We start from the raw sequence: 15,788 nt of genomic DNA on the forward strand, positions 1-15,788 counted from the left end.
TACTGACTCAAGTCACGTGCACTCAAAATATGTATTTTAGTTCAGGCTAAAGGAAATAATTAGCTTTTTTTAAATATTATGCATGTCTTAAAGCGACAGATACTTTTTTCAAACCAGTGTGTGTGTGTTTTTATACTAAAGATATGCTGAAGAATAAAAGATTATGAAGAATAAAAGCAGCAGCCATGGATTTCAATAATATTTTTTATGCCTACTATGCAGAGGTGTCGTTTATCAACAGGAAAATGCTCAGGACCCCAACAATAACTAAATTAAGTGTAAAATTTTAATGATAGTGATCGACGAGGCAGACCACATTCAGTCAGTTACAACAGTCACCGTGTCAGATTATGCGACTTCGACTAGATAAAATCTTGACATGTCCTGGGTAACAAATATCCCAGACTTCCTGTTGCTTCATGACCAATCATTCAGTGACAACAACACACACGCAGTCAACAAGAAGCCACAACTGACAAACCTAGCACATCTGAAAGTTAAATGTCTCCATAATTATCTATTGAGTGTTTCCCACAAGCGACAGTTTTCCCATCTATATGTGTGTGTATTTGTGTTTTCTTATCTATTGTTTTCATTCAGTAGATTCATTCTGTCAGCAAGAGGTGCTGTTGGAGCTGCAATGACTGTAAACATAGCCCTGCACTCACACATGCAAACGTTACTTTAAATTAAATTGACAGCAAAACTTTCTGTGCACAAATGGTTACCTTCAAAGACAGATAATCAATGTACGGGAAACAGAGTTATTATGCTCTTATTGTGAATAACAACATAATGAATGATCTGTTTGCTTACATAATAATTCCAGTATTCACCAGACTGTTGAAGTGCCTCATCGGCTATCTATACATTTAATTATAGAACTATATGGAACAAATTTGTACTGCTAAGGTGCACTGCCGGATGTTATTGTGTGCTTTCTGCAAGTGGTGTGTGTTTGTGTAATTTATTTATCCATGTGAGTTGGCTTTGTTATTTTAAGATAAATAAAATAAGAGCATAAAAGTTATTTAATTATTGATGTTTTTAAAAGTTCTGGTTTTGAAAGTCCTGCAATTGCGTTTTTAAAGAGATAGCTCACCCAAAACTGAAAATCCTGTCATCATTTACTCACACCATTACTGGTTCCAAATCAATTAAAAGAAGATATTTCAAAGAAAGCTGGAAACCTGTAACCATTGACTTCCATACTATTTGTTTTTCCCACAATGCAAGTCAATGGTAACAGGTTTTCAGCTTTCTTTGAAATATCTTCTTTAGTCTTCAACAGAAGAAAAAAATTTGTAACTGTTTGGAACCACTTGGGGATGAGTAAAGAAAATTTTTTTAGGGTGAACTATCCCTTTAATGTCTAGTTTTGAAAACCTACTGTACACTATTGAAATATTAAATGTTTACATCTGATATTATGTTGTTAGTGTTAGACTATTCTTAAGATACTTATCACTTAACACAGACTCACACCTACAAAACACAATTGGGCAAATGGATAATTTTTTTCTCAAAAATAAATTTTTGTTAAATATATACTAACTCTTCATTTCAAAATAAAGCACATCTTTCTCCGCACACACTAACTTTACTAAAACATTGGAAATCTGACTCCAAATGAAATTATTCTGTCAAAGAATAACACTTGTTTTCACTTCACAAGGTACATCAAAGTCAAAGTACAACAGGTTTCAAAACACTGGCTACTGTTGACAATTTCAAAACTGCAGAGAATTTTATGTTTCAGTTTTACAGGTATTTGCATGCAAACATGCAATCCTCCGTTTTGACTTTACATTTCTTGGTTGGGAAGTACATTTCCACATGTACACTAATGTTCACATTGAAAAGCATTCCAGTAAAAAGCAAATCCTTTATTGTTTACTACAGGAGGTACAGTAGAAACACGATTTGATGGAACAGAAAAAGTCAGCTGAGATATATTTTTGATATTAATATTGTGTTGGACCTAGGATCCAGGAGGAACCATGCGGTTTTCTTCCAACCGTTGGTACACTGGACCAGCTCTATACCCTCACCAGCGTGCTTGAGGGTTTATGGAAGTATGCCCAACTAGTCCACATGTGTTTTGTGGACTTGGAGAAGGCATTCGACCATGTCCTTCGTGGCATTCTGTGGAGGGTGCTGTGGGAGTATGGAGTCAGAGGCGCTTTGTTAAGGGCTGTCTTGTCCCTGTATGAACAGAGTAGGAGTTTGGTTCACATTGCCGGCAATAAGTCAGACTTGTTTCCAGTGCATGTTGGACTCCGGCAGGGCTGCCCTTTTTCACCAACTCTGTTCATAATTTTTATGGACAATTTTAAAGCACAGCCTTGGGCTGGAGGGGGTCCGGTTTGGGGACCACAGGATTTCATCTCTGTTATTCGCAGACGATGTTGTTCTGTTAGCTTCATCAAACATGGAGCTTGAGCATGCACTGGGGTGGTTTGCTTCCAAGTGTGGCTGAGTGTGGGATGAGAATCAGCCCCACTAAGTCCGAGGCCATGGTAATCCACCAGAAAAAGTTGGTTTGCCATCTCCAAGTTGGAGGAAAGTTCTGACCCCAGGTGAAGGAGTTCAAGTATTTTGGGGTTTTGTTCAGGGGTGAGTGAAAGATGGAACGTGAGATTGACAGGTGGATCGTTGTAGCGGCAGCTCTAATAAGGCCAGTGTATCAGTCCATTGTGGTAAAGTAGGAAGGCCGAAAGGCAAAGCTCTCGATTTACCAGTCAATCTACGTTCCTACACTCACCTATGGTCATGAGCTTTTGGTCAAGAAAGGACAAGAACTCGGATACAAGCAGCCGAAATTAGTTTCTTTCGCAGGGTGGCAGGGCACACCCTTATGAGGAGCTCTGTCACCCGGGAGGAGCTGACAGAGAAGTCAGCTGAGGTGGCTCGGGCATCTGTTCCAGGCTCCTGGATGCCTACCTAGGGAGGTGTTCCAGGCATGTCCCACCGGGCGGAGGCCTTGGGGAAGACCCAGCACACACTGGAGGGACTATGTCTCTCAGCTTGCCTGGGTACGTCTCAAGATCCCCCCGGAGGAGCTAGAGGAAGTGTCTGCAGTGGGAGAGGGAAGTCTGGGGTTCTCTCCTAAGACTGCTGCCTCCAGAAAAGCGGACGAAAATGAGAGGAGATTGGATTGTTTTGGAACTGACATCATTGCAAAAGACGTTTTCATACTGTATCTAAGGTTTGGAATGTTGTTTTTGCTATTGAGGGATGTTGTGTGTTAACATTCGCAAATACTTCAAAAATAATCCATTATTTTGTTGGGAGGTCTAGCTTGTCTGTTAAAAAAAAGCAAACATTGTGCAAATGTGTTCACTGACTTTATTTGGGTGAAAACGATATGAAATGAGTGAATGGTATGTCCACAAAAGCCTGATGCTGTGCTAATTGTGCTTAAAGTTTTGAAAATGTGACAACTGGTTAGACAAAAGCTTGTTAGCGACTGAAAAAAAACTGTAATATATAAGGCTGATGCATGCTAGTTGGATGGTCCCCTGTTAATTTTCGCCAGAATGTCAATGGCTGCTGGTTTTCAAAATTCTACAGAATAACAAGACATTTTTATTTATGGATGAGCCATCCCTTTAAGAATAAAAAAAAACTTTTGCTTGTTATTGTATTCTCAGGAATTCTGTTGAGGAACTTAAAATTAAACTATTAAACTCATTTTCCCTGGAGCGATGACAAGACCCTGTTCAGGGTTATGGAGAAACTCTCAGCCTCAAGTGAGCTGTTTCAGGATTTAGAAATACAATTTAGAAGATTTTAAGAATAAAATGCGAAATTAAAAAAGAAGAAGAAAAAATAAATAAATAACCCACTGACGTGCACCCTGCTGGCAGTGAAACGTGGGCATGCAACAACAGCTCGAGTCTACATACAATGCAAACGTCAATGATATACGTCATCTTCAAATTCATCAAATTATAACCACATACACATGGACTATACGCAGGGGCAAAACAACTATATTGTTGTTTTATAGCAAAATGAGGCTAAATACAGAAATCAAGCACTACAACCACCCAGCAACACACTAGCGGTGCTAAAGAGAGTGGGCGTCACTTTGGCCACGTGCTGATCTGCCGAATAGTGTGAGAAAAACAGCTCAACTAATACTCACTGTTCCAGGTTCAGCTTGTTGAAAATCTCCACAGTGCTTTCCAACACTTTATCCACATAATCCACACGGTCAGGATAGCACTTCATGGCCAGATTGATGAGAGACACTTGGAGTGAAACAACATCTTCAGAGGGCATGTCCTGACGAGACTAATGGGGAAAAAATAAAGTTGGAATTATTAAACTATTATTTCTAAGAGAGCGATTTTATTAAACTACTCAATGTGTTTTCAAAAGGCATTGCATGATAGTATACCTGTATGACAGTTGCCACTTGCTGTGAGAAAATATCAAACAACTTGATTTCAGCAGGGATTCCAGGTCCATCTTCTCTGTGAGCAAACAGGGCCAATCTTTGGAGAAACACAATGAAAAATGAAAATGTAGATAAGAAACAAATGTATTAATTGTATGCCGTTTATAACAAACTAAGTGATGTTTATGTGGAAGAAAAGAATATGCAAATAATTTGAATGCAATAATAAGCTACCTGTCAATAAGAGCGATGATGATGTTCTTGACATTCACGTTTTGGTGCAGCTCGGCACAGGAACGAAGAAACGGGTTCAATGTCTGCAGGTGGAACTCATCCGGAAAAACCTACAGGAACATTAAGTGCAGGCAAAATTGCCAGGGCGTACCCACACCTACTAAAAATAATTGCAGAAAATGGGAGTACGTTCAAAGCCAGTGATTTCTGTACCTGTATGATGCACTCCATGAGGTATTCCTGTGCTAGAGAGTCTCTACAGTTCACAACCTGCTCCAAGACTCCAGACAGTACGATCTGTGGGGAGTCAACACATATTTGCCGTGTGCCTTATTAGTGCTGCCAAATCTTTTTGCAAACATGTAAACAGAAAAATTCGCAGCACTAGTCTACAATTTCCTGCTGACAGCATACAAAATTACGCTGCAATCAGTAACGCTATCGGTGGCATAAACCATACACTACTGCTCAACACCTGAAATAACCATTTTCTATTTTTAAAATATCATTTTACTCCTGTGATGGCAAAGCTTAATTTTTAATGTCTTCTGTGTCACATGATCCCTTTAGGATTATTTTGATATGCAGATTGCATCCTCAATCAGTTTTCCATCATTGCTTGAAGGAACAGTTCAGCCAAAAAAACTTAAATTATGTATTAAGTATTACATTAATGAAGATTTTAGATGAAAATGTGGTATTTGGCGTTTTATGCAATGCAATATTAAACATCACTACATTGAACATTACTTATTACAATAAAGACCTTTAATCTACAGCCTCTGGCAAATGTCCTGGAGCAAGAATTGGTTTTCAAATGAATCACTCTAGTGAACCATTTCTTTTAGCAGACTAAATTAATCCTTTTAGCAAATGATGAAGCTTCTGAAACAGTTTACAACTCAAGTCAGGACAGATCTACAACTTACTTAAACTAACATTTGGATGTGCCTTCTGTGCTGGACATTTTAAAGTTACAAAAAATTGTTTCCTCAAACATCCTGTATTGTTACTGTTGAATGATAACTCTCAAATTCTCTTAAATCCAAAGGTCTGTAAATTTCTGTTAGCTGCTTCAACTGCTACAATGAAAATATTGGTACAGAGGTGGAAACCCCTCATGATCTCTGGTTACATTCACTATTGAAAATACTGTACCTAGAACTGTCAAACTGGACATTTTGATAGTGGAAAATCTATATATGTGACAAAGAAATCGTAGACACTTAACCCTCATACAAAAGTGAAATTTAATGTAATTTATTTACTTTGCCTAAACTACAGATATCCTGTGTTTCCTGATGTGCATATATATAAGGAAAAAAAGTGACAAAGATCACTTTTTAGATCACTTTTTTAACCTATGGTTAGGGCTTATAATTGAAAGGTTGCAGGTTAAATTCCTGGTCCCGGCAGGAATTGAAGATAGAAAGTGAATGAAGCATGAAACGCATTCTCTCTATATTTTATACCCAGCTGAGGTGCCCCTGAGCAAGCCACTGTACCTCTAATTGCTCCCTGGGTGCTGGAAGCTATAGCTGCCTACTGCTCCGGCTGTCTGCTCACGGTGTGTGTTTGTGTGTATACGTGCTCTCGCTCAAAATGTGTGTGTGCACTTGGTATGGGTAAAACCATAGTTGACAAGGCTCACTTCTCTTTGCTATTACTTACTAAGAGCAGAACTGGATTTACATTACATCATAACAACAACTGAAGAATCCGTTTTTTGAACCACAAAAAAAACTGTCTAAAAGTTGTCAAAAAGACAAAAATAGTTTTTACCTAATTACACGACTTTACAGATTAAAGGTAATAGTTTTATAAGTTCAGTTTTTGCATTGCTCTCAAAGTAACATACATTATATGAATCACCATGTGCAAAAATGAGCCACTACTTCCCCTACAGCTGGGAAAATAAGTGTTGAACACGTCACCATTTTTCTCAGAAAACATATATAAAGGTTGACAGTTGATGTTGACAGGGAAATTATCCCCAGATGTTGGTAACAACCAAAGAAATCCACATATGCAAAGAAAACAAATGTATTTAGTTTAAGTTAAGTGTAATAAAATGAAATGACGCAGCGAAAAAGTATTTAACACATAAAGAAAGGGAGGTGTAGAAAGGCAGTGAAAGCCCAGACAGCAGCTGAAATCTCTCAGTAGTTATTCAGCAACCCTCTGCCCGTCATCTTTGAAAGTTATTATTAGCTGCTTCAGTCCAACATCTACATTAGCAGGATGATGAAGATGAAACCAGGGTGAACATTTCAGCAGGACAATGACCCAAAACACAGCCAAATAAACTCATATGCTTTCAGAGAAAGAAAATCAAGCTGTAGAATGGCCCAGCCAATCACCTGACTTGAATCCAATACAAAAAACAAAATAAAGCTCAGCTTTGATAAACGAGACCTACAGAACCATCAAGATTCTTTCACTATGTTGAAGTCTTTAAGCTGCCAACACCAAAAAAGCCTTTCATATAAAGTATTATATACTATTCAGTAGTTCAGTACTTCCTCCTTGTGTCATTTCATTGTTATTACACAGAACTCATTTTTTCAGCTTGTTTTTTGTTTTGTTATATTGTTATGTTTGTATTGTTACCAAAATCTGGTTCAAGTCCATGTCCTTTTAAAATATTTTTCTCAGCAAAAAAAAAAACATGACGTGTTGAATACTTTCCCCCCCCCCAATGTTCATCTTGGGTGGCCTAAAGGGTTACAAACACTAGATGTTAAAATGTTGATTGATTGATTGATTGAACAATTGAATGATTGAGAAAAAGGTTCACAAGGATAACATCCTGCTTGCAAATTCTTGCCAATTTTATTCAACCACCTTTCCCAAAACTAAAACTTGTGGTTCTAAAAATTAAGTGAGATTTTAGAGAAATGTGACTGACATGAATCTGCAAGCCGTTTTCTTCAAATGGCAGAATTCTGATTGGGCCATATGAAGCTAAAAAAAGCTCATTTACCTCAGATTAAGCTTAACAAGCTTAACACTTAAGTGCATCTGAAAATCTGATCTGCAGGCAAAGTGTGATACATATGTATGTGCGCTTGAATTTAAAAATCAAATGAGAACATATTGAGTCCATCGCATTGTTAATTCATGAACGTGAACACTAATCGCATTGACAAACAGCTTTCAAATGGCTATCAAAAGATGCAGTAACCTCTTATGCAGTTGTCGTGCCATCAATGGCTCTTTTACCCAGTGATTATGCTAAGTGCTAGCTTGAGGCTCCTAGCGTTTGCCACAAATAAACAGGTAATGAAGCTCACATCTGATTTCAATGCACCCTTTTAAACCTTTAACAGGGCTCTAGGGAGAGATCATTTGAAAGCAAAACACACCTGTTTGTACTTTTCCACATTGACGCCTTCCAGCTGGCTCAGACGGACCAGATTGGTTCCAACGAGGATGCGCAGCTCTTGCCTCTCTTTCTCTCTCTTTTCTCGGTCCCTGCTGTGTCCCTGATGCTGCATCCTCACCCACAGTTTATTCATCTCCGCAAAATTCAGCAGCACAAAGTCAATGGAGTCATTAATGTCTCCGGTCATCTCTTCCCTAAATCAAACAGGAAAGCACCTCAGTAGTCATGCAGTCTTTAACCGGTAATATGATTTTGTAATTATTCATTTTGTCAAAAGCTGTCTGAGTGCCCTGCAAGCACTGAACGTGGGAAAATAAGCTTTTCAGTGATGGATTAAATTGTGGTTTAGCAAGTAGGATTATGCTACGCTATCACTGAAATTGCTCTGACACAACACTCTCCAGCTACTTGAGGAGCAATCACAGTCATTAGACACGGAGTATCATACTCAGCCTGTTCTCCGTCATCTGGCAGGATGTTGCGCGTGCATTGCAGCAGGTAGTTTCTGAGGAAAAGGCCACGCAGTGGATGCTGCACGCCGCGACACATCTCCACCAGGTCCTTCAGTATGTCTTTGCGGGACTGGGGGAAAGAGCGAACGTACACCACTCCAACAGTTATCAACAAGTACCTGAGAAGTCAGAGAAGACGAGATGTTAATGAGCAATGGGATTTATTGACCATACAAAAAAAAAGAGATACACAAGATACAACCTCAAATCAGAAAAAGTTGGGATCGTATGGAAAATGCAAATAATAAATTAGTGATTTCTAAATTCACTTTGTCTTGTATTTCATTGCAGACAATCCAACAAACATTATTTAATGTGTTCCTCATGATTTTTATTGCTTTTTTCCTCAAAATAAGCATGTTTTCCAATTTTGGTTCTTGCTATATTCTTGATGCAGTGCTGCCGGAAGGATCTGAGATCATGGTTGTTCAGCTTAGCCTTGCGCCCTTGTCCTTTACGCACTGAAATTCCTCCAGTTTCCTTGAATCTTTTAATTATGCTATGCACTGTTGAAGGTGAAATATCTAAGGCCATATCCCAATTCTATTTTTGTACTTCTACCTCTTTCTCTTGACCTATAAAACAGAGTGTGAAGGGGAAGGGCTTTAAAATTTACCTCTAAGAAATGGGACAGCACTACAACACCTGCACACGTTATCATATGTCATCGTGGTCTCTTACTTCATATGAGATTGACGATGGCGACTGCTGTAGTTATTCCAGTTGTGTTTTTTTTTTAGGTATTTATCTTCAGGAAATCACTGAAGGCATATATTATGTTGTCATAATGATATGATGTGGCAATAAGATTGTAACTGTACTGCGCAATTACACCGTGGCCATATGTGAACACACAAAAACAACATTAACATTATAGCAGACACTGTAAAAAGCTCATTCCCAGCCACTAGACTTTTCTGACAGGGTATTCGAGTGTCATCGAGTGTCAGATGTGAAAGTATTATGTGGGACTGCTGTACAAGAGTTATTATTAGGGATTAGATAGCAAAATTTAGCGGTTTATATCTACCGTTTTTTAAAAAAAGCATGAAGTTAAAACACGAACGTCATTATGAATGTTAGGGCTGCTCGATTATTTAAAACAATATACAGTTGAAGTCAAAATTATTCCTCCAGTGAATTTTTTTTTTATAAATATTTGCCAAATGGTTTTTAACAGAGCGAGGAATTTTTCACAGGATTTCCTTTAATACTTTTTTCTTCTGGAGAAAGTCTTATTTGTTTTATTTTGGCTAGAATAAAAGCAGGTTTAAATATTTTTGAACCTATTTTAAGTTCAATAATATTATTAGCCCCTTAAGCAATATATTTTTGATTGTCTGCAGAAGAAACTAATGTTATACAATGACTTGCCTAATTAACCTAGTTAAGTCTTTAAATTGCACTTTAAGCTGAATGCTTGTATCTTGAAAAATATCTAGTAAAATATAATTTACTGTGATCATAGCAAAGATAAAAGAAATCAGTTATTAGAGAGGTCTCATTAAATATGTTATGTTTAGAAATGGGTTGGAAAAAAGAAAACAGAAAAATTTCTGTAAAGCAGAAATTGGGGAAAAATATAAAGAGTCGCTAATAATTCTGACTTCAACTGTATATATACAGTTATTTTCCTTCCTGTAAATAAGGAAAGGGAAATAAATACAATAGAATAAAACTAAAGCAAACTGCCATAAGCATCTTCACTGCAAGACAACATTTTTTGTTCAACTACTCAACTACTGAGGGTTAATATGATTAATCACTAAACACCGTGTTTTGACAGAAATTTTTCATGTATTTGACCATTAAAGCACTCACATTAAGATGACTTTAGATGTTTGTGCTCTGCTCGTCTCTGCACGCACACACACACAACAGCATGCGCTCTTTAACGCTTTTAAAAACATGAATGATTTGAATGTACATCAATGAATGATGCCCATTCTGTGCTGCAAAAGTTACATTACAGTACATGCTTTTAGTAATTTTCACGTGAAACTGAGCTTTGCAGAGCAAAATTTTTTTCATCATCATTAGAAGCCAAAATCGAAACTGAATTTCGATTATTTGCACAGCCATAATGAATGTATTAAAACAGTGTTTCCCAACCCTGTTCCTGAAGGCACACCAACAGTCCACATTTTCAACCTCTCCCTAATCAAACACACCTGAATCAACTCATCAGAACATTAGAAGAGGCTCCAAAACCTGAAGTTAATGGGTCAGATAAGAGAAACACCGAAAATATGTACTGTTAGTGTGCCTCCAGGAACAGGGTTGGGAAACACTGCATTAAAACATATGCTTGTTTGTTGTAAAAATTCGTAATAAGGACAAACAAAATACTAATTTGTACATCTTCTGACTTCTGTGTGCAGCCATGCTGCTGTTATAGACGGTGTATTCTGGAAAATTTTTGTTCCCCTTGGTTTTGAGTGTGGTTCTGGAAAATCTCCTTTTCAAGAGCTATCAAGCCCTTCCCCTTAGCCCTAAGCCTTCAAGCTAAAGAGAATTGGGATTGGGCCCAAATGTCTTCCTATCATCGTTTATAAATATTTCAAAAGTTTTCTCACTTATTTGTTGGCAAACTGGCGTTCCTCGGCCCATCTTTGCTCCTAAAGTACAAGACCTTTTTTGGATGCTGCTTTTGTACCAAATTATAATTACAATCACCTGTTGACATCATCATCTTCATTTAACCAATTTACCTGATTACTACCCCTAAACTGATCCTGTCCCAACTTTTTTTGAAACATGTTGCAGGTCTAAATGAGAGGAAAGGATGTATATTTACAAATGAAATGAAGTTGACCAGACCAAACATGACATATTTGTCTTCATATTGTCTGCAATAAAATACAAGAGAAAGTAAATTTGGAAATCACTACTTTCTTTTTTTTTATTAGCATTTTCCACACTGTCCCAACCTTTTCTGATCTGAAGCTGTTATTAAAGTCCCAATGAACCGGAAGCTGCGATTGTTATTTTTTTTCATATTGTGACGCAGTTCCTAGAGAAACAGAATTTTAAATGAGCAAACAGTGGCTTGATTTTTTTTTTTACTGCGGGCTGAATGGATGTAGTAAAGTAGGCATTTCATTCAGAGAGAATGAGGGTTTTAGAAGAGTTATTACCACCTAACAGACTCCTCCTGCTCACCATTTCTGTTTGTTGTCAAAACTGACAGTTGGAGCAGAGTGGTTAAATATGTTAGCTAGACCCATCACCTCAAAATCTGATAATTTAACTGAAAACAAACAGGAAGTGCATTTTTAGATTTTAATTACAGATTATAAAGGCAAACTATTTTTTTTTCTTAATGACAAGCACAGATGAATTGTTCCCCACAAAACTGGCAATGTGAGCTAACAAAATCCTTTGGTTAGTTTTGTTTTCCTGGAGACTTTAAAGTGCATAAGTACAGACAAGAGCACTTCGGAGCAAACAACATCGACCCTCATACTCATACAGAACATGCCCTGGAGTATTAGTGGTTCAAACGTGTTATGTAGGATTTTTCACAACTATATTTCCCAAATAAGAGATGTGAAAGACTGAAGTGAAATAAAAGACATCTGCCAGAGTTAATGCAAATTCAAAAGTAACAAACATATAATAGAAACACTTTCTATTCTGCGTGTCTAGCAGAATCCAGATGGTTTCGGCACTTTTGTAGATTAATCAGCAATTGGAAGCGTCGAGATTCCTACATGATTGAGAAAATGAAATCCAAGACATTTTAATGCAAATTTAACACATATTAAGACGACATAATTACATACAGATGAACTGAATGAAGGGTGATTGGGGCTGGATGAGGTATTTTTCCTTTATTATTCCCAATAGATTTTAGCACTATCTTTTCATAGCTTTCAATACTCTCAGACGGCTCCTAAAAGAGATTTAGCCATTTCTAGATCACATCTGTTGCAAGGTACGACAGAAATGCTCATTTCCGGAAATGAAGATGTAGTTAAAATGTTGGATTAATTTAGCATTAAATGCTGTGTATTTCATTAAATCGCTTCATAGAAAAATAATACTAAATTACACTTAAGCATTTAAGAATGCATCACAAAGTCATTTATATGGACAAACCTATTAAATGAATGTAATCAGCATTTACAGTGCTACACTTCAAGGGGAGCACTACTCAGGCCGAATCAATTAGCTGGAATAATGGCAACTTTCCAGGCCGTTTAAAAACATGATTCACTAATATGAATGTCTCTCCGGCGCTGCATATTAGACCGAGGCCAGATTAGCAAAGAGTGTTTGATTATCTCCATCCGCACACATGGTTTTACATCGGTGCATGTAAATGTTATAAAAAGCCATTGTACCACATTGGAAGGGTTATGTAGACTGTCAGCCCTGGTCTATAGAAATAGCTCAATAGAGTCTGAATCAGAGCATATGTTGTACCCATGCCTTAAAAACAAATGTAAGGAATGAAAATTCCTTTTTAAAATTCATTCATTCATTGTCTTTTCGGCTTAGTCCCTTTATTAATTTGGGGTCGCCACAGAAGAATGAACCGCCAACTTATCCAGCTTATGTTTTCCAAAGCAGATGCCCTTTCAGCTGCAACCCAGTACTGGGAAACACCCATAAACTCACACATTCACACATACAGTACAGCAAGTATAATTAATTCAATTCACCTATAGCGCATGTCTTTGGGCTGTGGGGGAAACCGGAGCACCTGGACACAACCCGTACAAACACAAGGAGAAACTCCACACTGAAATACCAACTGACCCAGCTGGGACTCAAACTAGCAACCTTCTTGCTGTTAGGTGACAGTGCTAACTACTGAGTCACTGTGACACCTCTAAAAATTCACTGACACATATTTAGTCCTGCACATTTACCTCTGGGGTCAACTAACCATCAGTCTTAAAAGATAACTCTCACCATCCCACCAGCAAAATGAAAACACCACACAAATCTTCTATTACTTTATCTAAGTTTTCACAGCCTTGACTGAAAAGATCCACTCGACTGACTTCTAATAGGCTATAGTAATTCAATAGAGCACTTCCAGTATAGAAAGATAACAACTGAAACAAAGAGTGGTGCTCAGGAAAGTTACCCCCAAGATCACAATTCCCTTTAAAAAGAGACGTGGGCAGTACAGTTAGAGTCTACAATGGCTTGAAAGTGCTGCAGGCTGAGTCAGAGAATTGAAGTGCACAACTCTTCACTGTATATGTGTGTGAGAGCCATTATGCCACCTCAGAGAACGCTGCTTATAACAGGCTTTCCCACTGATAGTCAACAATATATACATTTTTTTTTTTTTCAAAATTGTAATAAGACAAGGATGAGCGTTGTTCAATGGTTTTAGGAAAGCTCTGATTGAAGGTGATGATCCTATATGTGAGTATACATATTTTTATTTGTATATAGACACTTTTTAAGCACAAAAGTTAAGTTAAAGATTAAATATCTCTTGTTTACATTGTAATCTAAAATAGTTCTGCCATGACAACACTTTGAGTAATGAATATGTGTATGGAAATGTTGATGCGTTTGGTCTTGGTGGCATACTGCTAGTATATTCACAGACATGCAGTCTATAATATGATATAGCCTAGGATGGGACAAAATATCGATATGCCGATTTATCGTGATATTTTCAGCCACAGAAATACACTCTGACGCCAAGTATGGATATTTATCTAAATGTACAAAAGATATAAATTAATTAATCAGTCTTACACTAACTGCAGCCGTTTACCGCTTTCCCTGCAATACACACAGCCTATAATAGCAGATGAACAATACATCAGCATCATTTAAACCACTGACAGAGGAGCCATTAGAACGGTGAAAATCTCATATGCATACCTTCTTCTGTTCAAGCTGGACCAAGTTATTTGTACGTTTCAGACATCCCACCTCTCCTGGAAGCTTCCCCTAGTTTCTCCCTTACAGACCGCTTTCACTTTGCTAGATGTTTCTATAAAGGAGATCACGTGTGCTTTGGGCACTGCTGTGAGACTTCATACAGGAATATGTGCTCAGATTATTTCATTCCACCAACATTTCTATTATATAAAGATATCAATAGGCCATGAACATATAGTTTGAAGAGCCTTGCATTTATTTAACCATCACAGAGCTTGGGAAATGTTGTGGATTACATTATTAAAACTTTGGCTGAAATTAAAAGGCAAACGAAAAACCACTTTAAAATGATGTTCTTTTTAAATTGATGACTAAATAACTAATGTTCTCCACTGCTGGAGACACTATAAGGGCTTAGAGGAGTCTGTGTTCACCTCTCTGATCATTCTGCTCAGTTAATGTTCAGGAAGAAAAAATAAACATCAAGTGGGAATGCATGATATTGCATTAAAATTAAAACAGGGATAAGCATAAAATGTTTCCATCTTTACATAACACAAGTTGGCCAAGTTGTAATAAGTATATTAAGTTTACAGAAAACTAGAAAGCAATACATTTCTATTTTGACAGTTTTTTTCTTGTATATTCCACAAAACTGAGATTCTGCTGCTATGACTAATTTAGAGATGTGGCCTTTTCAGTCACTGCTCTCTGCACATCAACATTGTTCAGCTTATTTAACATCTGTGTGCTTGTTTTACATTGTAGCAATTCTATAAAACGTGCTGTAAATAAAAAAAAAAAAAAGCATCCTATTCAGCTTATTCTCCGCATATGAGCGGGCACAGCACCTGAATCTTTTTGGCTCAAGAGTTCCAGTTTCATTCACTTCTATTCATTTTTAGACATTAAAAACAGCTTGTTTTACTGCTTGATATTGCAAAGTGATATTTTCTTATTATATTATTTTATATTTTATTTTGTCTGTATAGTCATGAACACACTTGTTTGTAGAGCAAGTAGTTTGACCGTTTTTTGCCATTTATTATTATTCCTAGTCATTTCTCCCATGGGTAACTGAATCGGAAGTTCTAAAACAATCCCAAAAACAAGCGCACTTCTGCATTGAAGAATACGGTCAGTATAGGGATGTCCAGATCAGATCATGTGAGCAGAAATCCGACCCAATCACACAGTTTCAGACTTGATCGGAATCGAATGTTACCGCCCGATCAGAACTCAAAAGTAATCACATCTATAGTTAAGCGGTGGCACAGAGTTAGACCTCTTTCTTGACTTTAACAGAAAGAGCAACGTGTGCAGTATGACATCACTATGTTGCAGAGACACTTTTGGTTAGAAGCCAGCAAAGTAGAACACTGAAGCAGCTTGAAGC

At 37.4% G+C, this 15,788-nt stretch overlaps 1 protein-coding gene across 1 annotated transcript in view; it reads right to left on the reverse strand.

The window, feature by feature from the left end:
- vps35 (VPS35 retromer complex component) overlaps nucleotides 1-15,788 on the reverse strand; it is a 61,028-nt gene that overhangs the window by 29,601 nt on the left and 15,639 nt on the right. The window contains 6 exon segments of the mRNA XM_056461961.1: nucleotides 4,151-4,299; nucleotides 4,406-4,502; nucleotides 4,640-4,749; nucleotides 4,853-4,936; nucleotides 8,005-8,218; nucleotides 8,473-8,655. Of these exon segments, the coding sequence (XP_056317936.1) occupies nucleotides 4,151-4,299; nucleotides 4,406-4,502; nucleotides 4,640-4,749; nucleotides 4,853-4,936; nucleotides 8,005-8,218; nucleotides 8,473-8,655 (837 nt within the window).

Source organism: Danio aesculapii, chromosome 7, assembly GCF_903798145.1.
Source record: "Danio aesculapii chromosome 7, fDanAes4.1, whole genome shotgun sequence".
NCBI lineage: Eukaryota > Metazoa > Chordata > Actinopteri > Cypriniformes > Danionidae > Danio > Danio aesculapii.